This window comes from Prionailurus bengalensis, chromosome D4, assembly GCF_016509475.1.
Source record: "Prionailurus bengalensis isolate Pbe53 chromosome D4, Fcat_Pben_1.1_paternal_pri, whole genome shotgun sequence".
Taxonomy (NCBI): Eukaryota; Metazoa; Chordata; class Mammalia; order Carnivora; family Felidae; genus Prionailurus; species Prionailurus bengalensis.
The window spans coordinates 63,413,072-63,438,309 of record NC_057359.1 but is presented as its reverse complement, the minus strand read 5'-3'; the positions used below and the strand labels follow the sequence as shown (position 1 = coordinate 63,438,309).

Sequence of the window (25,238 nt, the reverse complement as noted above, 5' to 3'; positions counted from 1 at the left end):
CATAGGTCAAGGTGTCTTAAAGCAGCTGGGGTTTAAGTTAGACATTACTAAGAACTTCCTGAGGATTCATGATTGCCACGCCCCAGAATAAATACAGGACTATTGAGAGAAGATTGAAGTTCTTGAAGCCTTTACCTCAGATTTGATTAGTGTTGAGTGGATTCAGTGGTATCCTGCTTCCAGTAGAGGAATGGATTAGCTGACCTCCCAAGATAACCGGCCTTGAGCCTGTGGGTTTGGTTTGCTAAAACCACTTTACTGTACCTGTGCGCTTAAGGTTTCCAGAGGGCTTTCTATCCTTGGGAAAGCCATTAGGGGCACTCCACGGGGATCCTCGGGTTTGGATTTGGAAGGAGATCCTTGTGTTCCTTTAAAGTTATGGACCACACACATTCCCTGCAGGATGAGGAGGAAAAAAGACTGGAGTCAGACTAGAGCCATCTAGGCCTGGGCACCTCTGAGGATGGCAGGCCTTTCCCCCTAGAATATCGCTGCCATAGTGACTGTCTTCTTTTGAGCCAGTGGGTCATAGGGGCCATGCAAAGACCTCGGGCATAGTTTAGGGTGTCTACTGAACATGTCTAGGGGCTGATGAAGCATCTGACTGATAACCACATGGCCAGTGGTAATCAATCCACCCCACTAAGCCTGTTTCCTCACCTGTGAATGGAAATAACACCTATCTCACAGACCTGAAATGATTAAAAGACAACGAATGTAAATCATCTTATAACAGCAGCATAATTTATTGAGGGCCACTCTGTGTCTGGCATGGTCCTGAGGACTTCACCTTCCTTCATTTAACCCACTCAGCAATCTTACAAGGGAGGGACTATTATCATATTCAACTTGGGTAAGGAGGCACAGAGAAGTTAGATAACTTGCCCAAGGTCACACAGAGATTTCAACTCCACAGCCCCTTAATCATACCACTCTACTCTTTTGCCTCTTAACAAGCGCCAAACATATAGCAAATTATCCATGCTGACGAGTCTTTCACTCCTAAGATGACCCTCCCTAAATTATGTGACTACTGTTTGCTTGAGATTAAATAACTCAAAATCGTGGCACTTTTCCTTTATTGCTTCCATGAAAATACTTTCCCTCTAAACGACTGCTCACTTTTATTTCTTACTGAGGCCCTCCTTCATAACCGAGTCTGTTTTTACCATCTTCTCTGCTTCTTTTGCCCTCGTAGAGTTTATCTGTCTTTTTCCACTGTCTTCATTGTTCTGCATCATTGTTTCTATACCCAGTATCTTTGAATCTTTCCTGTCACTCTTCAAACCCTGCAGAACATTTATATAAATATTCTCTACTTGGCTTTCTTCCACCTCACTCTCCAGCTCTGCTTAAAACCCCTCGATTCAGGAAATGGGGGAACTGGGAAACACAGGAACTCTGAAGTTGGAAAGACCCAGGTCAGATTTATAGCTTATTGGCTGCGTGGCCATTGAGTAAGTTATTTATCTTTGAGCCCCATTTTCTTCATCTGTAAAATGAGGATAAGAATAGTGTTAGGGTTGTCCTAGGAGCACATGATTTGGTGTGTATACAGATTAGGGCACGTAGTAATTGCTCAACTAATCACCACCCCCTGCCCTGGCTGCTTTAATCTTCACAATAATGCATATGTGCTCTAAAGTATGCTCCTGGTCTCACAGAGTCTTCTCTTCCTGTCTTCCTGTCCAAGTCTCCACTTTGGGAGGCTTCCAGTCTCTTCGAAGACATCTTTCCCCTCCCATTTCCAAGCTCAGTGTGTGTGCGCATGTGAAGTGTGCACATGTGCACATGCAGACAACAGGAAGAGCGTGGGGTCTGTCTCTGCCAGGGTAATTCAGCAACAGTTCTGGGTCTTACATAAAGATCATTTGTGGAAAACAAAATTGGACATTTGCCATCAACTGGGAAGGCAAGAACAGAGCAAATAATAACTAAGCGGTAGGAAACAGGGCTGCAAGTTAGTGAGAGAAAGGAAGGTTAATACTAAGGCAGAATTTGTACATGTGGCCTTAGAAAATGCAAAGGATGTCACAGATTTCATCCCATAAAGACCTCATGAAATACCTCGGGACAGTCTGTACCGTTCTTCGTCTCTAGCTGGGGATGTTGGTCCCGGGACTGATGGACAGCAAAATTTTTTGGCTTTTGAGCCTAAGCCTTCACTGATGGACTATTGATCTGTCTTTGAAAACCCTCTCTTCTCTTGAAGTCACCCGTGCCCTTTCCAAACTCTTTTAAAAGCAATCATTGGGAAATAGCTCCTATGAGAGATCAACACCTCAGGATCATTCAGCACCACTTTTCCTGCAGCTTCACACAGACAATTTGCATTGAAGTCCTTCATCTTTCACTTTAGAAGGAAAGCCTGGATCCATTTAAAATAATTTGGAATTAAAATGGAGCTTCCCCATCTCCATGGGGAGATCAGTGTTTTGAGCAACTGGGAGCATTTCCTGTATCTCAGCAGGTAAAAATGTTGGAAACTCCGAGTTAGAAGTTAGGAGAGGCATAGGTGTATTTAGTGTGTTGGGAAGGGCAAGGAGGAAGGCTAGGACAAGGAAGAGTCATCTATGTATAATGCCAGTCTCTATGGGTGCTTTGGACCAGGATAGGCAGAATGGGAGGAGGGACATCCGGACTGTGATGGCTATTGTCTTTCAGGGGAAGCTTGCTGAATATTAGTAGGGGATTCATTTCATGCACAACATAGGACTCTCCAGTCCCAGTGATTTACTGTAAATCCTTCCAGGTATACTTTAAATCCCTGAAGAGTATTTACAAATTGTACCTCTGTGGTATGCCCTTGTGATAAAATACTACACAGCAAGAAAGAGAAATGAATTATTGAGACATGCTACAATGGATGGATCTCAAAATAATCATGTCAGGTGAAAGACGGCCAAGAAAATGAATATACACTATATAGTTCCATTCATATGAAATCCTAGAAAAGGCAAACTAATATAGAGTGTTGGAGAGATCAGTGGTTTCTTGGGAATGAGGGGAATGGATGAGGGACAGAAAGATATATGTATGTCAAAATTTATCAAATTGTACACTTCATGTGGCATCTATTATCTGCCTATTATAGTTCAATAAAACTGTAAAAAGACAAAAATAAAATTAACCTCTTCTCTTCCAGTCCAACTAAGATTAAGAAATTTCCTAGTTGAGCAGGTGGTGAGGCCCCCATCTATTTGAGGAACTAAAATCATCAGAAAAGTAAAGATACGGAGAAAACTATATCAGCCAAAACTCTTCTCCAGAAAGATTATTATACGTGGTTGAGAAGCCACTTATAGTGAAAATAAGCTGACAGCCACGTGTAGGTGACAGCAGAAGCCTTCTAAAAAGCCTGGGAGTGGCTAGAGGAGTGTTTTCATACTGCAGAGTGGGATATGCAAGTCTGGGCCAGAGCAGAGTTTCTGAGGATGCGGGAGAAGGGGCTGTCTGCTTCCACCCAGGCTCTTTGTTTTCTGTTCTTCCCTCCTTAGTTTCTGCTCTCAATACATTCTGAACAGATATTTAAAGAACATTGCTTTAAAAATAAAGAACACTGCTTTGAAGGTACGCCAAATTACTAGTCTGCTGGACCCCAGTCCACAGCCCAGTGTTGAAGGAAGCAGAGCAAGCCGTCCTCCACAGGCATTCGTCTTTCTGACCCCTTGGGGGAACATGCAGTCAGATTTCTGAAAGAAAGGGTGCTTTAGAAGTCATTTTTGTAGCAAAAGGATGCGTAATACTTGGAAGAAAGTTGCAACTCACAAGGCTGGGGCAGGAGGAACACGGACTTACACTGTGAAGTCTGGCTAACCTGACAGCCTTGCAGAGGGCACGAGAGGGAAAAAGATAGAAAGAGGGAAGCTAACCTACCAGAAACAGGGCTACAGCAGTGCCCAGGATGAAGCCCGCAATCACGTCGGAGCAGTGGTTCCGATACTCAGAGACCCGATTAAGGCCTGTCAGGAAGGCTGTGCAGAGGGTCCCGAGGCACAGCACTGGTTTAGCCAGCCGACTGCTCTTTGTCTTGATTGTGCTTGTGATGTACATCTGGAACAGGACAGAGACCAGCAAGTGACAGGCAGCCTCCTTGTGCGGTGCAAACACATACATGCACAGACATGCACCAGCACATGCAACAGGGGCCGCGCCCAAGTGGCCACACTGACTAGTTGAACAATTCCACTAAGTCAGGTAGGAAAGAATTTGGGTGGGAAACCAGTGCAGCAAGAACAATGGATGGCCGTCTCCTAATCATGTTTTGTGTTCTAGTGGGCCCATAAACAGAAATAGCGATGCAGAGAGTGACCGCATAATGAACATCAGAGTGTGCAAGTTTTATGCAACAAATTAAAGAATCACTTGGAGTATAAGGAAACCCACATAGAATCTCAGATACCGAAGAAACCTTCTGTGAGAATGAATTTTATGAAAGAGAAGGCCAGGTAGGCGAGTGGCTAATACGTTTTACTTTTGGTGTCTCCCAGAGTTCTAGCTGATTCTTCACACTTGTGAGCAACAAACACAAAAGCATTGACTGGTTAGTTGATTGGCTGCATTAGAACTTCCAGATGGGTGTGTCACACAAACAGGTTTCAGTTGTGCTAAATTCTCACGTTCCTTGGAACAGCTGTGATCGGCTCTCTGCATTCATTTACTCTGGTGTTTAAATTTTTAAAAAATGTTTTATTTCTTTCTGAGAGAGAGAGTGCAAGCCGGGAGGGGCAGAGAGAAAGGGACAGAGGATCTGAAGTGGGCGCTGCGCTGACAGCACGAGTGAGTCTGAGTGAGGCTGGAACTCATGAACCGCAAGATCATGACCTGAGCCGAAGTTGGAGGCTTAACCTACTGAGCCGCCCGGGTGCCCCTACTCTAGTCGTGTTTGAAATTATTGAACTCTGTGTTTTAAAATATCGAACTTTTCTATGGGTTCCCCGACATCCAAAAGGTTGGGAAAGGAGTTCCTGACCTGAGGAAAGGATGATGTAATTTATGGCACCTGAGATGTGGGCTGTTCTTATCTATTGTGAGGGGCTTGGCAACACTCTTAAAGTTTCATCGACTCAGTTATCAAATCTGTGTCTGGTGGCCTAGAGTTTCTTTCAAAGAAGTAAACACGGTTCCATCACCTGTGCAATGGTTATAAGAAACCACTAGAGGGCATTACTGATCCATCCCATCATTTCTTTAGAACCGATAAATGAATTTGCAACTCTGAGAAATAGTATGCTAATACTTACAGTCTACAGTGTGTTTGTATGGCCTGAGCACATACAGGTTCAGTGGCTGCATTTTACAATGTTACAATGGAAACTTTTACTTTTGTAGAATGAGGTTTCAACAGTGGTGTGAATACAGAAGATGGAATTCTCTATCACATGTAATAGATGACCTACGAAAGTATGGTTTGATCAGTTACACAAATTAGAGCACATTACACCATTCTGGGGCTGTATAGGAAATGTTACTTAACATCTACACTAGATATATTTAACTCTAGTATTTTATCTTTTTATGTTGTTTAATTATACCCTTTATCAATCTTTCCTAGAAGATTACAAACTATAAGAACAGGGGCTTAGGGTTAGTATTCTTCACGGTATTAACTAGTCCTTAGGAGATCTTTGTTGAGTAATTTCTGAAAGCACTTCACACATAACAGGGACCCAAAAAATGTTCACACAATTGGAGTCTTGTATCACGGTTTATCTGATTATAGTCTGTGGGGCATGATTTGAATTGGATTATATCTGAATCCTTGAAAACATCTGCTATTCTGAGATTTTTTTTTTCTCAAAAGAAATTTGTATCTCATTTGATGAGACAATAGATTATTATGAGTAACAGATTTATTTTTATAATGGTGTTCTACAAATTTCACACCTCAGTGGCTTGAGTTTGATAAATATGGGTAGGAAAAGGGTTCAAGAGTACATTGCTTCATAGAACTTAGGCTGTAGATAATTTAGAACAGAAGGATATTTTGAAAGTTGGAGAACATGCCAAATGCCTGAGAGGATTTTCTTTCTTTAAAGAATACATGGTCGGCCTGCCTATCTATCTATCATCTATCTATCATAAAGCAAGGCTCACCAAGCTACGATTGATCTGTTTGAGGCTTCTATATTATCTATGTGCATGTTTCCTAACACGGGGCAGCTGAAGTCATTTTTTTCTCTCCTATTCATTAAAGAGCAGATTTAAAAGGAATAACTAGGAAGACTCATTTTGGGTAATTGGTGGTTGACAAATTCATCCTACAGATGTGATCTTGTGAATGTGATGCCAAAGGAGCCATCGTTTTAAAGAGAATATTCAGCAGTTTACTTGACGCTGTACTGAGTAGACCAGACGTGTAGTCAGTCCCCTTCTTTCCACCCTGAATGTAGGCATCCAGGTGCTGGCAGGGACGCCCTTCAACCGGAGGCAGACTCTCAGCAGAGAGTGTAGTTACCCTCACTTGAGGGGGTGGGAACATGCTCTCCCTGGGGGGTGGGGGCGAGTCTTGGCTCAGAACCTCTGGGAAGAATGGATTATTTCAAAGGGGTCTTTCCTCTGCCTTCTCCTTCCCTTCTATTGAGACTCACTAGACTAGTCCTACCTGGAACATAAAGTTCAAGTAAGGAAAAGATGTGTTTTTGACCAATAGTTGTTCTTCCCTAGGGAAATGCATAGGATATTGGCCTTTGAGCTGATTCCTCTACTTGTGTGCTCTTGTTTCTAAGGAAGCATAGGCCAGAGAAAGGGGAGATGAAGTCACTTCCAAAATGGATGCAATTAAAAGAGTAGGAAAGTAAAAGGGACAGCATGGTTTCTTCTTGTATTTTAAGATGTGGGACCCAATTTAGGTTTTCTCTGGGACGAAAGCAAACAATGTAGAGAGAACACTGTACCCCAGTGGGGGCAGTCAAAGCCTATAGGACTTGGGGAGCAGGGACAAGTGAACTTTCGGGTGTTGGGGATCTGGTAGGATCACCCTTCTGTTCTGGGTAAACGGTGAAGAAGAGTGTCGGGAGGAGCAGAGGAAAGCTGTGTTTTTATCCCGGGTCTGTTGCACTACCCACGCAGCCGTTCACATTAACGCCCACACCTGCAAACTTGCAGGCAGGTGTGAGAAATGTATGCTGTCCCGGAACCAGTGGAACTTTGGCAAAGAGTGCTGTTGCGAGCAGTGGGAGGATCCCCGACAGGGTGCCAGAAGCCTGGGTCCCAGGTCTAACTGTGGGTTCTTACCTATTTCTCTGGGGCTCAGTTTCTGCATCTGTAAAATGGGAAGATTTGACTAAGAGATTATCCACATTCCCAAGTCAATATCCTCTGGCAGCTCGATATGTTACCCTGGGGTGTTGGCGGGGGGGGGGGGGGGGGGGGAGGCAACGGGATGGTGCTATGCAGGAGAAACATGTTGTAACAGGACTTGAAAAATCACTCTAAGTGACTGTGACAAAAAAATGAAGGTGAGGAGGGCAGAGAGACATGTATCCCAGCCGACATCTCATCTTGGGAGTGCCGGCAAGACTGGGCTACTCACCGTGGCATATAAGGCGGAATAAATGCTCAGAGCGGCATGTTTGGAGGGAAAGGACCTCCGAGCCTTTTCTATCACTTCCATGTCCCCGGTACAAATGTTGCCATTGTTTATGAACTGGTGGTGTGCTCGGCAGTCTGTACTGGTGTAGTTCGGCTTGCACACTGTCAGGAAGTACGGGGTTAGGTGCCCCGTGACCACCTGTCCGGCGTTTACAAAAATGTCAGTAGCAAAAAGTCCGAAGGCAAATACCCCTACAAGGAGATTTGAAACGATTAGCAATGGTGAGGTGCACCGTCGGTTGGTTTTGTCCCTGAGAGGAAAACATAGCAGTGAGAGTCCATCAGAACCTACCAAAAATGATCTCGCCAAATTGTCTCCCCAACCTTTATCTTTGCAGGGAGTGGTGCCTGCTTCCCAAATCATTATTCCATTCAAATTGATGCAGATATTCTGCGGTTAGCATTTTATCATTTTGTATAAACCAGAAGCAGCATGTTCTAATGGGAAGGACTGGATTTGGGGAATCCTACAGATTTGGGCTCCAACCAGCCCCAACGTTGCTGACATTCACAGAAGTTATTTGCCTTCTCTGAACCTTGGTACCCTCAGTCACAAAATGGTCGGGGGGAGTGATACCTCTTGGGGGGCAAGATTAAGTAGGATAGGTACAAAATCCTCCCTTTGGCGTCAATAGCTACTCAACATCAGTTCCTTTTTTTTTTTTTCCTGTAGAAAATATATTCTGCCTGCTCATGTTTGGAAATGCAAATACTCTGAGGAGGGGATATTTATGACATCATGGCAGCTGAAGTGAATGAGGTTGTTAGGGAGTTATCCTTAAAGATAAAAAAGGTCATTCCAGAAACCTCGATTGACTTGGATGTTTCATTTGACAGTTGGGCAGAGAAAATGAGAAGAAAGGGAGAGCGTTAAAGAAAAATGTTGGTGACTGTATCGGTTTCATACAGCTGCTATAAAAAGTTACCACAAACAGAGTAGCTTAAAACAACACAAGTGTATCTTCTTAGAGTTCTAGAGGTAGGTTTCCCTGGGTGAAATCAACAGGTTAGCAGGATTGTGTTCCTTCTGGAAGCTTGAGGGTAGAATTCATTTCTTGCCTTTTCCAGATTCTAAGCTGTTTTACATTCCTTATCTGTGACCCCCTTCTAGCAATTATGTCACTATGACCTCTGCTTCCATTGTCACATTTTCTTTGACTCAGAGTTTCCTGCCTCCCCCCCCCCCCCGCCTTTTTTTTTTTTTAAAGTTATTTATCTTGAGAGAGAGATTTTGAGAGAGAGAGAGAGCGAGAGCGCAGGGGAGGGACACAGAGAGAGAGAGATTTCCAAGCAGGCTCCGTGCTGCAGGCACAAAGCCCAGCGTGAGGCTCAAACCCACGAACTGTGAGATCACGACCTGAGCTAAAACCAAAAACAGGACGCTTAACGGACTGAACCACCCAGGCACCCCTCCTGCCTGCCTCCCTCTTATAAGGACTTTTGATTACATTGGGTCCACCTGTCCAACCCAGGATAATCTCCTCAACTCAAAAGCCTGAGTTTAATCACACCTGTAAATTCCCCTTTGTCATATAAGGTAACAAATCCACAGTTTCCAGGGATCAGGATATGGACATTTTGGGAGAGGAGGGCATTATTCTTTCTGCCACACTGAGTTTGCTGTTTGGCTGAGAATCCTGTGGGTAGGCTGTATTTCCTGGATTTTATCTGTCCTCTGACAAATTCCACGGGATTAGTCCCAATAAGATTGAACAGGGTAGGGCAGAATTCTTTATAGGAAGCTTCACTGTGAACTCTTTCAAAGCCTACACAGTACAGCTATAGATTATCAGTGCACTATTGTCTGTTAAAAATATCAAAGGGGGCTGTCCAGAGCCGAGGTACATACAAGTTACTTGAAAGGATAAAGACTTCCCAAATGCAGCTCAATTATGGGAGAAGTTGGCAAGTGTGAGAGTCAGCATTAACCCTTGTAAATGTCAAGGATCTGCTACAGTTTCAGTTAAGTTTCTACCCAGCTTCGACTCCCATATTCAATGTCCTCCATCTGCAAATTGTGCTGACATCAGCACTGAAAAGTTGATCCATTATAGCAGAAGTGAAGACAAGTTTGGCTGAAACCTTCATCCGGTTTTCATTTTGATCTGTATTGATTGCTATAATTTTCTTTTTTGTGGCTTTGCCAGGATGTGCTTTATCACAATGAGAACTGGCTCTTTTAATAGCTTCAGCCAGCTCACTCTCAGAGGGTCTGACCTCTGAGAGTAGGCAATCATTGATCATTCGTGGCAATTTTTCCCCCAGGTTCAGGAAGTCTGAATGGTTAGAGATTTTTTTTTTTTTTTTTTTTTTTTTACACCTTTAAGCAAGATTCTTAAAGACCAGGTCTCTGGCTTTTTCAAGGGGCAATAAGTCTGTCTGGGCATACTTTTCCAGGAAACCAGGGTAATTTATGATTTGAAAAAGGACAAGTGCCAGCACTTTCCTTTGGCATTTTATTTGTCAGAAGTGCTTCCAATTAGGGCGGGTTTGTTCTTTCTGAGACAGGATTTCTAGGCTCCTAGGATGGGTGTCTGAAATGCCAGCTCTGTGGTCCATGGTGATTCTGTGATGGGCAGCTCTCCTATTTATTGTCCTGTGATATTTTGCAGAAAGTTGCTTTCCCTCTTCTTTGCCTCCTTAGGCATCATCTCTGCTTCTCCTAATGGCTTAACAAGCATCTGCTTTCCAAACATTTCATTCCGGTGCATTTGATCTAGCTTCAGAAGGGCACTGTCACAGGCCACCTGAATGTCACAGGCCATGCCAACAAAGGGCGGCAGAACCTGAAGCAGCGATTCACAGACAATGTCCTATCACACGGGGCTTTTGTAAGACACTCCAGCCATTGCCCTTAACCCTGAGCTACTTGTGTGTATTTTACAAGCCTCAGAAGCTAACAATAGCTCCTTTTGTCCTCACGGTCAGGTGGAATACCATTTATGGTCTCTGTATTGCAACGTATGATTTGAAGGGGATGTTTTTAAGATGTCTATAGAACCTACCTTGGTGTCAAAAAATTCTTTAAGTGAGGTCATATTTTTGAAATTTTAACAGATACATTTTTCATTCCTATAACCCTCCCTCGTGGGTTCTATTTATCTTATGAATCTGCTCCCAGTAGTGTTCCTTGCTTCAGGGGAGCTGATCGCATTTATGAATGAATTTATAAGCTGACACAATAGCCTAAAAGTAAAGTGCTTTTGATTTGCCAGAGCTGTGTCCCTGAGACACTTGTTATTGTTGTTGCTTTGTTCGGAATTCCAAAAAGGCTTGGATGGGAAGACTGAGAGCCACCCTTGGGGGTGGGGGTGGGGGATGTGGCTGAGGATGCCACACAAGGAGGCTGAAGCAGTGAAGAGGCACTCCCATGCTCCCTGCCTCACGCTGGCTGACAAACCCAGGGTCAGGGCAACAGAAATCTCCAGAATGATTTCTGGAAATCCATTTGAAGTGTGTCCTATCCCTCTCAGGGTGTAGCTCAGGAGCTGCAAGCCTTTTAGAGAAGCTTCACACCCAGCACGGTATCAGACGAGGGTACCTGCATTAGCAACGGCAGAAGATCAAATTGGTGGAGCCCAAGGGCCTCCTCACAAGACTCATACGTTCTGGTGTGGTGTGGGGTAAGCAGTTGTAAATTCCCACATCCCTAAGGGATGACAGGCATTAGAATGCCGACAGGACCAAGAGGCTAGGAGGGCCTGAAATTAGGACAAAGAGATTGATTATGATGTCTGTGGTCCTTGTCAGGATGCCATAGATCAGCTAAGGAAACCTAAGCATGCCTCTTCTTTGTTGTTTGTTTTTTAAAGTTTATTTATTTATTTTGAGAGAGACACAGACAGCGCGAGTAGGGGAGGGGCAGAGAGAGAGGAAGAGAGAGAATTCCAAGCATGCTGCACACCGTCAGCACAGAGCCCAACGTGGGGCTCCAACTCAGAACCATGAGATCAAGACTTGAGCTGAAACTAAGAGTTGGATGCTTAACCAACTGAGCCACCCAAGTGCCCCGGCCTCTTCATTGTGGTGTTAATATGACACCCATCAGGCAAGCCCAAGGATAAAGAAAGAGGAAAATGAAGGTATTAAAAAGTCCTTATCTTTTTCCTCAGGATTCTATCTGGGTCCATCTGATCTCAGTCTGTCTATGGACAAATTAGGGTCTTTGATCACTAGTAATTTGGGACATGGAGGTCAAATTCTGGGACCTGGTCCCTACTATGGAATCATTACAGTATTCTACCCTTTCACTCAACCATGAACGTAGAAAAACAGTGACATAACCAGGAAATGTGCATGAGGAGAACCACCAAAGCCACAGATAATTGGCATGCTGGAAAAACAGGACTCATACCAGGATACCATTAGGCCTTCCAAACAAAGAACTGGGAAAATACATAACCGGACTCCGTGGTATGAAGGAGGATGCTATTGCTTTTCACACAGGTGCCCTTCATTAGGAAACCTAGCCCCAGATAGTAGGTTGGGAACGGGGTGAGTAGGGGCTGGTGGGTGAGGGAAAGACTACATTCCTTTTAGCCACAAAGATCCTGTGGCCTTTAGAGGTGGGGCTTCTAAATTGAAGGCCAACTGTTCTATATTCAATTATAAATGTGTAATTTACAGTTTAATATGGCGCCTAGCTGACAGCCTCTGGTGGAGCATCTCTCAATGGTCTACTAAAGTATACATGGGGCTTGTGAAAAAAGATGGAAACTCATAATGTCAGCCCAAAGGGAGAATCAGCAAGGGATTTCCATTGTCAATAAGTGACATGGAGTGAGTTTACTCTCTGTCTGTCTCTGTCTCTGTCTCTGTCTCTGTCTCACACACACACACACACACACACACACATACACACAATTTTACTTCATGAAAAACTCAAGCTTCTCCTTAGAAAACAGAGATCAGGGGAGAAAACCTAGGGCGAGAATTCCTTTCTGTCCTACCATCTGGCCGCTGACTCAGATTCAGGCTTTTTAGATTGCTCAGAAATAGGGCTGCAGTCACTCCACTGGATGAGGTCTGCTCTTTGAATTTATCTGAAACTCTCTCCTCTCCTTCTTCACTCTCCTGAATGTATTCAGAAACATAGTCATGGACAGCAACTCGGTGGGAAGTGGCAGGAGCACAGGCAGTAGTGTCTTCTAGGAGGAACACACCCAGACGGGCTCTAGAGAGCAGGGCCTGCTGGGTCCTGTGGTTTTGTGTGCTTCTCATCTTTACAGTAGTGGGGGTACAAGGAGATGCCAGTTCACTGGAGCCGAGGAGCTCCAGTAGAAAGCCCGCTGACTGGGAACTGGACTGAAGCTGTGCACACCAACCGGCTGGCAAGCTGTCGTTCCGGAGAGCAGGCCAAGAGCAAGCCACAGTTCTGTTGATGAGTACTGTGTATAGGGCTTGCCTCACTTAAAAGTGAATGGGGCGAGAGGTGCCTGGCTGGCTCAAGCAGTAAAGTGTGTGACTCTTGATCTTGGCTCTGTCATGATCTCACAGTTTGTGAGATCGAGCCCCATGCTGGGCTCTGTGCTGACAGCGTGGAGCTTGCTTGGGATTCTCTCTCTGCCTCTCTCTCTCTCTCAAAATAAATAAATAAACAACAAAAATGAGCAAATAGGGAGGGATGCCTGTGTGGCTCAGTAGGCTGTGTCCAACTTCAGCTCAGGTCATGTTCTCAGCCCTGTGTTGGGCTCTCTGCTGTCAGCACAAGGTCCTCTTAGGATCCTCTGTCTCCTTGTCTCTCTGCCCACTCCCCCCACCCCCCCCTCCCCGCCTCATGCTTGCTTGCATGTTCTCTCTCTCTCAGAAATAAATAAAAATTAAGGAAAAAGAGTGAATAGGGAGAAAGAAACAATCACATACTCATGGGGTCTTAGAAAAAATATTTCTATTCGAGACTTGTAGGAATTTTACATTAGTGACTATTCCGTAATGTCTACCTCTCTCATTAGAATTGTAGAATATACAAGCTCTCTCAGAGCACTGACCACCTCTACTTTAACACTGCACACTAAGTACCTAGTATCAAATGTGGCACATAGTAAACATTTCATACATATTTGTGGATCGATTCATGAACTGCTAAAGAAACCTCAGAGCAACAATAGAAGAGGATAAGAAAGCATAGGAACTTGTCCAAATTATCTAACTCACATTGTCGTCTCACATCCTTGATTCTACTGAACACAGAACACAGGGTTGACAATAAACCATTTGGCATGTAAGCTGTAGGGACCATGTCTCTTTTTTATAAACTTCACAAAATCCTGCATAGTCCCACTTAGCAAGTAAAGAGAATAATTGAAAACTGGGACTATGTAAGTTCTCATGAGTCGGGAAACTCATAAGTCATCATTGTAAATTAAAGGATTCTCCATTTTTGATGCAGCAAGAATGAAAAAAGAACCTTAAATTGGAATATGGAGATCCCTGCTATATACATAGGAGAGACTTCCTGCCGGGGAGGCCTGTGAATCCCGAAATCATGACCAGCTTGGGTATAGTTTTAGACTTAGACATATTTGAGAGAAATGTCCCCATTTCTGATCCTGAGAAGTTGAATGGTTGTCAGTTTAAATATTAACACAGGGGCACATGAAATCATGACTCCTACCTATTCTCATGCAGAGAAACTAAAATATAGAACTTCAAAAAAAAAAAAAAGAAAAGAATATTGAAAAAGACATAAAAACGAGTTATCTGGGTTAGGTTGGTCACAGTACTCTCTGAAAAGGGGAGGGACTCCCATTCCTCCGTCAACATCCCTTCTCAGCCTCTCATCTAACATTTCTAAAAGAGGGCTGATCCTGTGTCTATGTTTAGCAAAACAATGCAGTGGAAGAGAGGATGGAAGAACTATTGTGCTATGTGGCATTGAGAATGCTTGAACATTTTCTCATGTTCAAAATGTAACCAGCTTTGTGAATCTTTTGTGATAGTTTTCCTACTATGACACCGAGCAACAAGCAAACCGCCCTCAAAGCAGTTCCTAGCCTTTGGTTTAGTGGGGAAATGGATGAAAAGCTTATCCCACAGGAACAAGGAGAGCCAGTGGCATGGGTTCGTCAGTCCATTTTCGACAGTGGAAGGGGAACACCTAAGGAATTCTTATGGGCCATGTCCTCAGTGCACATTCTGATTTAATCACCAACTCTTAATTCCACCAAATCTCCGTTGTAAATAGAATACAAGATACAAAGAAATGAACAGAGTTCCTTTTTGCTTTTACTTTTGCCACATCGAGTTCCTTAGTGGAAAATCTCAGTGGAGAAAGTCAGTCAGCTGTTGCTCTCAGTTCAGCTGTGAAGACCATTCTCTCAGGAAACAACCATTTCTTTAGGAAAAGGAAAGAAAGAAGGTGAAATGTATTTTCATTTTTGAGAGAGACAGAGAGAGAGAGAGAGAGAGAGAGAGAGAGAGAGAGAGATGGAGAGAGACAAAGAGAATCTAAAGCAGGCTCCATGCCCAGTGAGGAGCCTGACCCAGGGCTCGATCTCACAACCTGAGCCAACATCAACAGTAGGATGTTTAACTGACTGAGCCACCCAGGTGCCCTGAAGCGTCTTCTGTTTAATATGCTTTATTCAAACTGAAAGTTACCCAACTAAGAGACTTATCTGTGTTACCATGTTCATCCCATTTCCTTGTAAGGTTGTACTGCACAGGTGAGATGTTTAAATAAGAGTGCCATGGATACTAGGTAATAACAATAAAGACAGTAACAAGGATAGCTAGTACTGTGTGCTTAGTGTGCATTAGGTATTGGTCTAAATGCTTTAGAATATAGTTCACTCAGTTGCCACCACAACTCTATGAGGTAGACACTGTTAGTAGCTCCACATTTCACAAAGAGGTCAATTAACTTGACCAAAAAAGAGCTGGGATTAGAAACTAAATAGTATGGTTCTAAATCCGCACTCTTTTTTTTTTTAAGTTGATTTATTTATTTTGAGAGAGAGAGAGAGAGAGAGAGAGAGAGAGAGAGAGACAGTGTGAGTGGGGGAGGGGCAGAGAGAAAGGGAGAGAGAGAGAGAGAGAGAGAGAGAGAGAGAGAGAATCCCAAGCAGGTTCCACACTGTCAGTGCAGAGCCTGATGTGGGGCTCAAACTCAGGAACTGTGAGATCATGATCTGAGTCGAAACCAAGAGTCAGACACTTAATCAACTGAGCCACCCAGGTGCCCCTAAATCCATACTCTTAATCATAACCTTCTAAGATTATATGTTCATAAACCTAAAAAAATATGAGTAGGCCACAGCTCATGAGTTTGAGCCCCGTGTTGCACTCTGTGCTGACAGCTCAGAGCCTGGAGCCTGCTTCGGATTCTGTGTCTCCCTCTCTCTGCCCCTAACCCACTCGCATTCTGTCTCTGTCTCTCTCTCAAAAAAAATAAGTAAACATTAAAAAAAATTTTAAAAAATATGAGTAGGCATCAGGCCATGAAAAACAACACTTTTAGTCCTGTTTGCTTGGCCACACACACACACACACACATGCACACACATGTGCAAATGCACACTGAGAAGAGGCAAGGATTTAGAACATGCCCCCGATGAAACGTATTGCACTTGTCACAACTGAACAAGAATTACTCAATATTTTAGGCAACAATTTTCCAACAAGAATATTATGATAAAATACTTGGGATATGTCATCACTGAATGAGATAGCTTTTTTTTTTTATCACTTTGGCAATGAATCTAATTTTTTTCTAATATATTACAACACCCATCAGTGCAAATTGATCTACACACATCAAATATCTTATGCTTCAGAAAGAAGTTTCTGACACTATTGAATACATCAGTTCCTTGGACAGTTAATTTCAGGTGTCACAAAACAAGATCCATGTGGTCTCTGTTTCCTACATATTTCATGAAAACACCAAAGGCTGATGGGAGTCTACTTGTCTTAATGGCATGGTTTTAATTCTAAGAATAATTTTATTTAAATCAACTAGTCTGGACCTCAGTTCCTTTATATCACAGGGTTATTATGCAAATCACAGAAATAGTTGTAAAAACATTTTGTAATTGTGAGCTTGATATAGATACTAGTTACTACTATTTTTATAACTGAGGGAAATAAATGTCCTCAGTATATTTTATTTTATTTTATTTTTAATGATTTATTTATTTTATTATTTTTTTTTTTAAATTTTTTTCAACGTTTTTTTATTTATTTTTGGGACAGAGAGAGACAGAGCATGAACGGGGGAGGGGCAGAGAGAGAGGGAGACACAGAATCGGAAACAGGCTCCAGGCTCTGAGCCATCAGCCCAGAGCCCGACGCGGGGCTCGAACTCACGGACCGCGAGATCGTGACCTGGCTGAAGTCGGACGCTTAACCGACTGCGCCACCCAGGCGCCCCAATGATTTATTTTTGAGAGAGAGAGAGAGAGAGAGACAGAGCATGCATGCAAGTGGGGGAGGGGCAGGAGAGAGAGTTCAGAAGATCAGAATTGGGCTCTGTGCTGTCAGCACAGAGCTCATCATGGGGCTCAAACTCACAAACTGTGAGATCAAGACCTGAGACAAAGTTGGATGCTTAATTGACTGAGCCACCCAGGCTTGATTATAAAATTGGTTATAAAGTTATTTTTAAAACAGAGGAGAGACAAGGACCCTATAATGCTAACAACCTCAATCAAATATTCGACTCTTTGTGTTATTCATTCTCCATATTAATAAAGTACCTTTTACAATATGATGAGCTGGTGGTTTTAAAAAGTACCTTATATTTGGCAGTATATCTACTCATCATGATGGATGAAGGTTAAGGATAATTACTTAATAAAGATGATGGGTAATCAACAGGAACCATTCCTCCTAAATATTTTTATAAATGAAAGAACAAATACATCTCTCCTTCCCCAAAGCATAAAATTACATTTCTTGATGACACAGTTTCATCTCAACTGGAGTGTCTTCTTTAGTCCTCCTTTCTGGGGACAGTTCCTCAGTGTTTTTCTCTCTCAAATGTCTGACTCCTGCTGGCCTTTCAATATCTGCCTCTCAGTTCCCCTAGGCAGTGTGGATCCAAATGCTGCTTGAGAGAGACAAAGATCCTAAAAGTTGGCCAGAGGCAGTGGAATTCTACAATAAAATGGAGAAGTTGCATGCAGGTAAATCTAGGAAGTATGCCCTAGATACAAACTAAATATGGAGAGGGAAGATTCTAGATTCCTAACCTACCAAAGAATCTAACAATGGGTATATTAAATTCTGAAGGGCTTCTAAATAGCAGATCCCGAGTTCTGCCCTTTCTGATAATGTTTGTGTTTCAAAAACAAAGCTGGTGCTTTGAATTCCCTCCATTCCCACCACTGACAAGCATCAAGTCCTGTTGATAACTGACAGATTACTGATCTGGTGCTGTTGCCCTCTGCTTGACGCATTTCCTAATCACTTATCACATTCGAATAAAATCATTTAAATTGTTTCCAAAGCACCACTTTTTTAATCGAGGTATTACTGACATAGAACATTAATTTCTTTTCTTTTAATTTTGAGAAGGTTTTATTTATTTTTGAGAGAGAGAAGAGAGCGAGCAGGGGAGGGGCAGAGAGAGAGAGGGAGACAAAGAATCCGACGCAGGCTCCAGGCTCTGAGCTGTCAGCACAGAGCCCGATGTGAGGCTTGAACTCGTGAACCACAAGATCATAACCTAAGCTGAAGCTGGACGCTTAGCTGCCTGAGCCACCCAGGCTCCCCGAACATTAGTTTCAAGTGTGCAGTATAGTGATTCGATATTTGCATATATTGCAAATTTTATTTTTCACATAGAAAGCTTTGAAACCACCCTTTATCGATTGTTGGAAGTCATTTCCAATATTCACACAGTATTTTTGTATCTCACTGTGCCTAATTTTGTGATGTGTGTAGTATCTTCATAGCAAAAATATTCACGTAACATTTGAAGCAAAAATCTGAAGTATACTTGTCTTCCTAAATCTTTAAAACTGAGGGTGGTCCTGCTTCCAGGGGTCATTTTGCAGTGTTCAGAGGCATTTTTGATTGACACTAGTGGGTCAGGGGTGCTACTGACATCTGGTGTATAGAGGCCAGGGATGCTACTGAACACCCTATGCAGAAAAGAATGATCTGGCTCAACAGGTCAATAGTGCTGAGGTTGAGAAATGGCTTTATAGCAGAGAGGTTCACTGACGTGCCATGAATGTGCACTGGCTCATCTGCAAAGTGTAAGAAAGTGGCCATCTACTTGCTCCTTTCATCAGAGTCCAGTCTTTAAACACTGGTGCTGGGAAGACCCTCAGGGAGGGATCGCTAGAGTCTCATATGACTAACTAACTTTCCTCTTGATAACGAGAGTACCCTATAGAGTCTGGAGTAGGAGTCTTGCTCTGGACTGTATGTAATGTGCTGGTTCACAGAGGATGGCACTCAAAGGAGAGCAGATTTGTTCCGTCCACTGAGCAAAGCAACCACAGGCAGCCTCATCACAACCTCTGGAGACCTGAACAGAGGTCTGGTTCTGCCTTTTAGGTTATTCAGAGCTCCCAGCCTCAGTATCCCTCTCCTCCCTGCATCTCTGCTCCCTAGAAGGAAACACCAAACAGGACAGTCTTGAAGTCTGGTGGCTTGGCTGCTCACGGAGCCCAGAAACTGAGGTTCCATTTTTTTCCCCTAAGACCCATCCTGGCTTTCTCCTCCTGATCTATATCCTAGAGCTTCTACTCTGGTTTCTGATCTATATCCTAGAGCTTCAACTCTGGTTTATATTGCTGAGCTCCAGAAATATCTCCATCTGCTTATAAGCCCATGCCCTGCCTTGCATTTGCCCTTTTTCTCCAGCTTCTTGTCTCAGAACTAAAGTTGGGTGCCTGGGCACCCTAATTTTTTAGAAAAGAATGGAACTTCAGCTTCTTCAGTTGGCACATGGGGCTGGCCTAGTTCACGGGGCACCTAGGTTCCTAAGGCAGTGGCTATCCTGCTGTGAAGTCACTGCCAACTCTAGACAATTCTCTTTGTAGGACAGCCTTTAAAATCACATATCTATCCCCACAAACTCCCTGTTTCCTTTTTCTACATTATTTTTCCCCATGGCACTTATCTCCTAATGAACACTATAATTTACTTATTTATTTTGTTTAACGCTTAGTTTCCCCTACTGGAATATAAACTCAATGAGGGCAAATAAATCTCTATTTGGTTCACTAATATGTCCTCAACACCTTAATCAGTGCTTACCATATGGTAGATGCCAGCAAATTATTTGTTGAAGGCTGAATGAATATGATCAGTCCTCCAGTTTATAATTTAATTATAAATACTGAAGGTACATAGAAATGGACTTACTGAATCCAATGACATCTCTTTTCAGATAAAGTACATTTAAATGACTTTCCAAATGGAGAAGGATTTTCTAGTTCTCAAAAAGGCTGACATTAAGCTTGTCTCAGGGTATCAATTCTTATGGCCATAAAACACTGTGACCTTTGAAACTGCACTTAAAATATTCATGCTCCATTTAGATCATAGTTAATTTATGGCAATTAATTAGTGTTACATGAATTAACTGTTTACCATGCTACTTTCTATTCTGTCCAGTGCTACCTCATCCACAGACCTGACCTAAATGGCATAAGACTTGCTTAGTATTTAATTAAATTTTTATTAGAAGTAATAATGGAGCAACTATAGGATCCCAAATGGAAAGCCCATAATAAATAGCTTCTGGGTGACAGGCTATTTTAGTTGCTAACAGACAGTCTAATCTTGACATATTTAGATGAGTTTTTTCCTTTAACCTCAAACAAATTAGTTATTCAAGAAGATAGTTTAGCTTTCCCTCCACATGGCAAACAACCCCAAAACCCTCACCAAATTCTAATGCTTTTTATTCATTACTTTCCAATATTAAATTAAAAAGTTACTGTTTAATAGTTGATATTTACAAGAATACTTTTACTCAAGTATATTTGTAAATGAAAAGGATATAACTAAACTTATCTTCATGAATTTTTGGGAAAATGTGACTTCCTTATGTTGTCTTTGCTCCCGAGAAAAGAACGCAGTGGTTTATCTCTTTCGAGAACTTAAATCTGGGTGTTGTTGTTGTAGATTTTAATGCAACACCAAAGAGATTGTATAAGAAAAGGACTGGAGAGGAAAATGATGAGGCAAGGGAAAAGTCCAAGTTCGTGTTACTAATTTAGGTACATCTGTTCTTATAAAATGCTGGTGAAATTTGTTAGTTCAGCCATCCTTTTCCACCCTTCCCACATCATGTAAACAAAACTTGAGAAATTAAACAACAATTTAGAAAGGGGTGGAACACTTATGAGGGTACATCCCTACATTCAGGAGGCTGGGAATCCTTCCTGTAATGATAACTTTGGGAAAACCAATTTACTGTTGGATCTGTGAATCTGAAGAATTCCATCTTCTCTGTGAAGGCCAACACACTTAGCATCTGTCTACTGGTGGAGATGGCTTCATTTGAAGGTTTTCCCTTTGGCTTCACTATTCTTGCCATTTTCTTACTGAAAATTTAAATTCGGATCTGTGGGGTAGAGTGAGGGGATGCTGTGCAAGTCCACACCACCCAGACTAGGGGAGACTGAGAGCCAAGGTGCCACGCTCAGTTCTGCTTCCTACACTGAGGACCACGTTAAAGGACGTGGCCATCCTTCCGGATAGCCTCTATTTTGCCACTCCTTCTCCCTGCCCCTTAAAAAAATAATGTTTAGCTCTCTTTTCTGATTTTAAAATTATACATATTGATGATAAAAATTAAAAATTAGAGCATAGAAAGCAAAAGATAAAAATTATTCAACCATTCTTCTAACACTCAGAAGTGACAAAGGTAACTTTTAGTGTATTTCCCTTCAATCTTTTTTTCTCTGGGATACCCACACACAAATAAACACACACATACACACCTATGATACTGTATCCTTATTTTGAACTATAGATTCATAGTGTCTTGACTTTTTCACATAAAATTATATCGTGAATATTTCCCTTTTCATTAAAAATTCTTAAAAATAATATTTTCTGAGGTTGCAACTTATGGTGGGAGCATTATTTTGAAAAAATTGTATCTTGAGAGATTTCTAATTTAGGTTATAAAAAATAATTTTAGTCCATAAAAATTAATCTATAGCAGTGATCATTTCCATAGGATAAATTATTTGAAGTAGAATTTTGGGTTAAAAAGGACAGCTGTTTTTAAGATTATTGAAATATACCATCAAACTGCTATGCAGAAAGGGTATATCAGTTTAGTCTTGCCAAAAATGTATTCGAATTCCAACTTTTCCCTCACCTTTGACAGCATACAGCATGATTCTGCTTAAAAATATTTTGCTAATTCACTGGTCATTTTGCAATGCAAAGCTGATCGTATTTGTTGGGAAATACTATTTGTAATGGACTCTAGAATAATTACATAAACGGCAAGAGAAAGTCATCGGATTTCAACTTAATTAGAAGAGTTAGCTGAAACAGTTGCCATTTTCTGATCATTTTTGGTGGCTACTAGGTCAGAAAAACAGACTGTTAATCTCTTTACAATAACATTTCTAGTATATTTGATTACTGCCTTAGTTTACTTTGATTGTTTTCAAAGGAAGCATCCCTATTTAAAGGATTTTTAAGTAGTATGTTTTTTCCTCTTATAAAAAAACATTAATCCAGGTACTAAAAAAAAATGTTACTCTTCTTAAGATAAATAGCCTTTCCCTACACCTTCAACTCTCCTATATGAAGTTAGGACAGACTTCTCTCACCTTCTCTTAGAAACTGCCTAACTTATGTACTTTAATTTCCTGGGACTAAGCTGAAGAGTGGTAATAAAGTTAATTAAACAGCAGGTAAATGAATATTTAAGAACCAGCATTTATGGAAGCAATTTTAGGCAAATCTGTGTCTTAACACAGGTAATCTTTGTTCTTTACTTATCCAAAAAAAAAAATTAATGAAAACCTACTATGTGCCAGGCATTTTGCAATATGCTGTTGATAAAAAGTGAAAAGATACAGTTCCTGCTCTACGAAGGATCACAAGTTAGTAGGAGTAAAAGTCTTACATAATTACAGTGAAATTTTAAGTGCCTATAAAAGATGCAGGTGTAAGGCTCAGTGGGGGCTGGGGAGAGGAGGTAGAGAGCTGTCTGGGTTGGTAAACAGGTAACATGTAAGCTGCGTGTTGGAGAACGAGCAGGATTGTCAGCTGTAAGGGCGAGAGGATGGCAATAGGCAGAAGGAGCAGCACATGAACAGGAACCAGGGCAAAGCATCACACTGTTAAGCACGCTAGGGATTCTTTGAAAGAATTTAAGCAGGGAAATGACCTGGTCATACTTTTGCTCTGGAAACACGTGCAAAGTGGTCAGTGGATGTTATTTTTGCAGGGCTGGGGTACAGAGAGCCACGTTGCAAGACAAGATGGAGGGAGACCACTTACAGGGCAAGAAATTTCAATGGCTTAAAGCTGTGGCTCCCAAACTTCAGAGTGCATCAGAATCACCTGGATGACCTATCATGAAACACAGATTATCAGGCTCCATCCCCAGACTTTCTGATTCCGTAGGTATGGAATGGAGCCTAAGAATGTACATTTCTAACAAGTTCTCCCTTGGTTTAATGTGACTTCTAGGTTTTTGATTTAAGCAACTGGGCAGATCCTGGTGCCATAAAACAAAAGATGAAAAGAATGGAGCAGGTGCTTCCTTAGCCAGCAATCTCTCTTCTCTTTTGATGCTGTTCCTCTAATTCTCCGAGGTTTACATGCTACCTGCTGGCTGTCTCCCCACACAAGCATCCCTGTGAGAAGTATCTCTGTCAGCTTATGATAGACCCCAATGGACTAAAGTGTCACTGATTATGGAAATGGGAGTTTGATGTTCCTCTAGGGTGAGACACTTCTATTTAATTGTCCTCCTGAAACCACACCTCAGCTCGATGCACTGACTACAGTAGGGATTTCAAGTACCACCGCTGGCAATCGGCAGGGTTCGTTCCTGGATGGTGGGGGCCTTTTGGCATCCCTCCATGAACAAAGTCTTGCCCTGACAATACACACAGGCAGGTCTGTATAAATAACAGATATCAGTTACAATTTCTATTCTTTGGACTCTGCCCCAGCTGGGGGGGATCCCAAATAGGTATAAATTATCTTTGCCAAGGAAAAACAACAGTGACTTTTATAAAGATATCTCTGCTTAATTATAGTCTAATAACCTTCTGCTTTGAATAACTTGCTCTCATTATATGATCAGGCAGTGAACATGAAATCTTCTCCGAATCAAATTATGTAAATGTGTCTATATACATACACAGGCACTCTCATACTCCTTGGGAAAAGTTACTTCATCCCATTTTATATCAGATCTTCACTTGTACAATTAGAATTATCAATTACCTTATTGGGTGTTGGGTGGATTAAATGAAATGTTTATAAAGCATCTACTCCACTCTACTGATAATAAATACTCTCTTTTCTCCTTTTGTTTTCTCCTCGATGATTTGTTACCTCGCCACTCTGGTGGGAAGTGACCGAACTCCGAACATCTTTGAAAGGCACCACTGTTTGGAATGAGTGAACTCATAGACAGAGATGACATTGTATTGATTAGGGGATCACCCAGTGAGCTGATTACAGACTGCCACAGGTCATTCTGCAAATACCATCAGTAGATGCTGAAGACTATTTTAATGTTAAGGGTTGCTTCTTTGAAATTAGATTTTCTTAGACTTCCCGCTGTACTACGTCCCTCATTTCTACTCTGATCATAGAAGTTACTGCATATTTGATTTTAATGTGGTCATTTGCCTATGACTTGAGGAAATTCAACCCTTTTTCCTACAGCGGGGAAAAAACAGGATTAATGAAAACCAAGAGTTTAGAGCATGCCATATTCTGGACTTCACTTTCCCAGTTGTCAGTTCTGTAGGTTCTCACTAGTATCACAGCTTGTTTCAATACCGGCTATGATCACACTCGGGAGTTTTATCCTGGCTCCCATGAAGATCTAATCGAGGTAGGAATATATATAGGTATATTCCTACCTATACCCATATACACACTCATCCCCATATCTATAGTCATTATCCACACCACCTCAGACATTTTTATAAAAGTCCTAGAAGGACAGATATAGAACATGCCTTAATTATTTCTTATCATGAATGCTAATAAAACTATTTGTTTTCCAAACTTGGAAAGGCAGAATCAGATGGATTCTGCCTTCCAACCTTGTTTTCCAGAATCTGATGGATTCGATTGCCCATACTTCGTAGAGTTCCCCACATAACAAAATTATACTGGATGGGAAATTTTTGTCAGGATTATTTCTAAATTCATTTTATTGGTGTCCCCTGCCGGGCCCCCACATGCTCCCCTGATTCAGTTAAAGGGTATATGACAATAGCTGGTGACTATGACAATATATGTCCAGAGGGAATCTCAGATAAATATTGTGTAGGGGGAAAAAAATCTAAGTTGAAATCATTTGTAAGACAATAAGTACTGCTTCACTTTAAGGATGAAAAATTTGACATGGCACTAGGATTAGGCTCGGTTTCTGTACTTCCTGGAAAATCCCTAAAGAAACCGTTGCTTTTAAAAGTTGATGCTTTCCTAGCTTAGTTTATTTTATCAAGTGTGTCCATCTGTGGTAA

General features: G+C 41.9%; 1 protein-coding gene across 3 annotated transcripts in view; it reads right to left on the bottom strand.

Annotated features, from left to right (window-relative positions):
• The window catches only part of PLPPR1 (phospholipid phosphatase related 1), a 277,641-nt gene that overhangs the window by 5,761 nt on the left and 246,642 nt on the right, over window positions 1-25,238 (bottom strand). For all 3 annotated transcript variants that reach the window (XM_043566946.1, XM_043566947.1, XM_043566948.1), the window contains 3 exons: window positions 7,535-7,785; window positions 3,877-4,053; window positions 265-396 (listed from right to left, as the gene is read on the bottom strand). In XM_043566946.1, coding sequence (XP_043422881.1) covers window positions 265-396; window positions 3,877-4,053; window positions 7,535-7,785 — 560 coding nt within the window. The remainder of the gene's footprint in view (window positions 1-264; window positions 397-3,876; window positions 4,054-7,534; window positions 7,786-25,238) is intronic.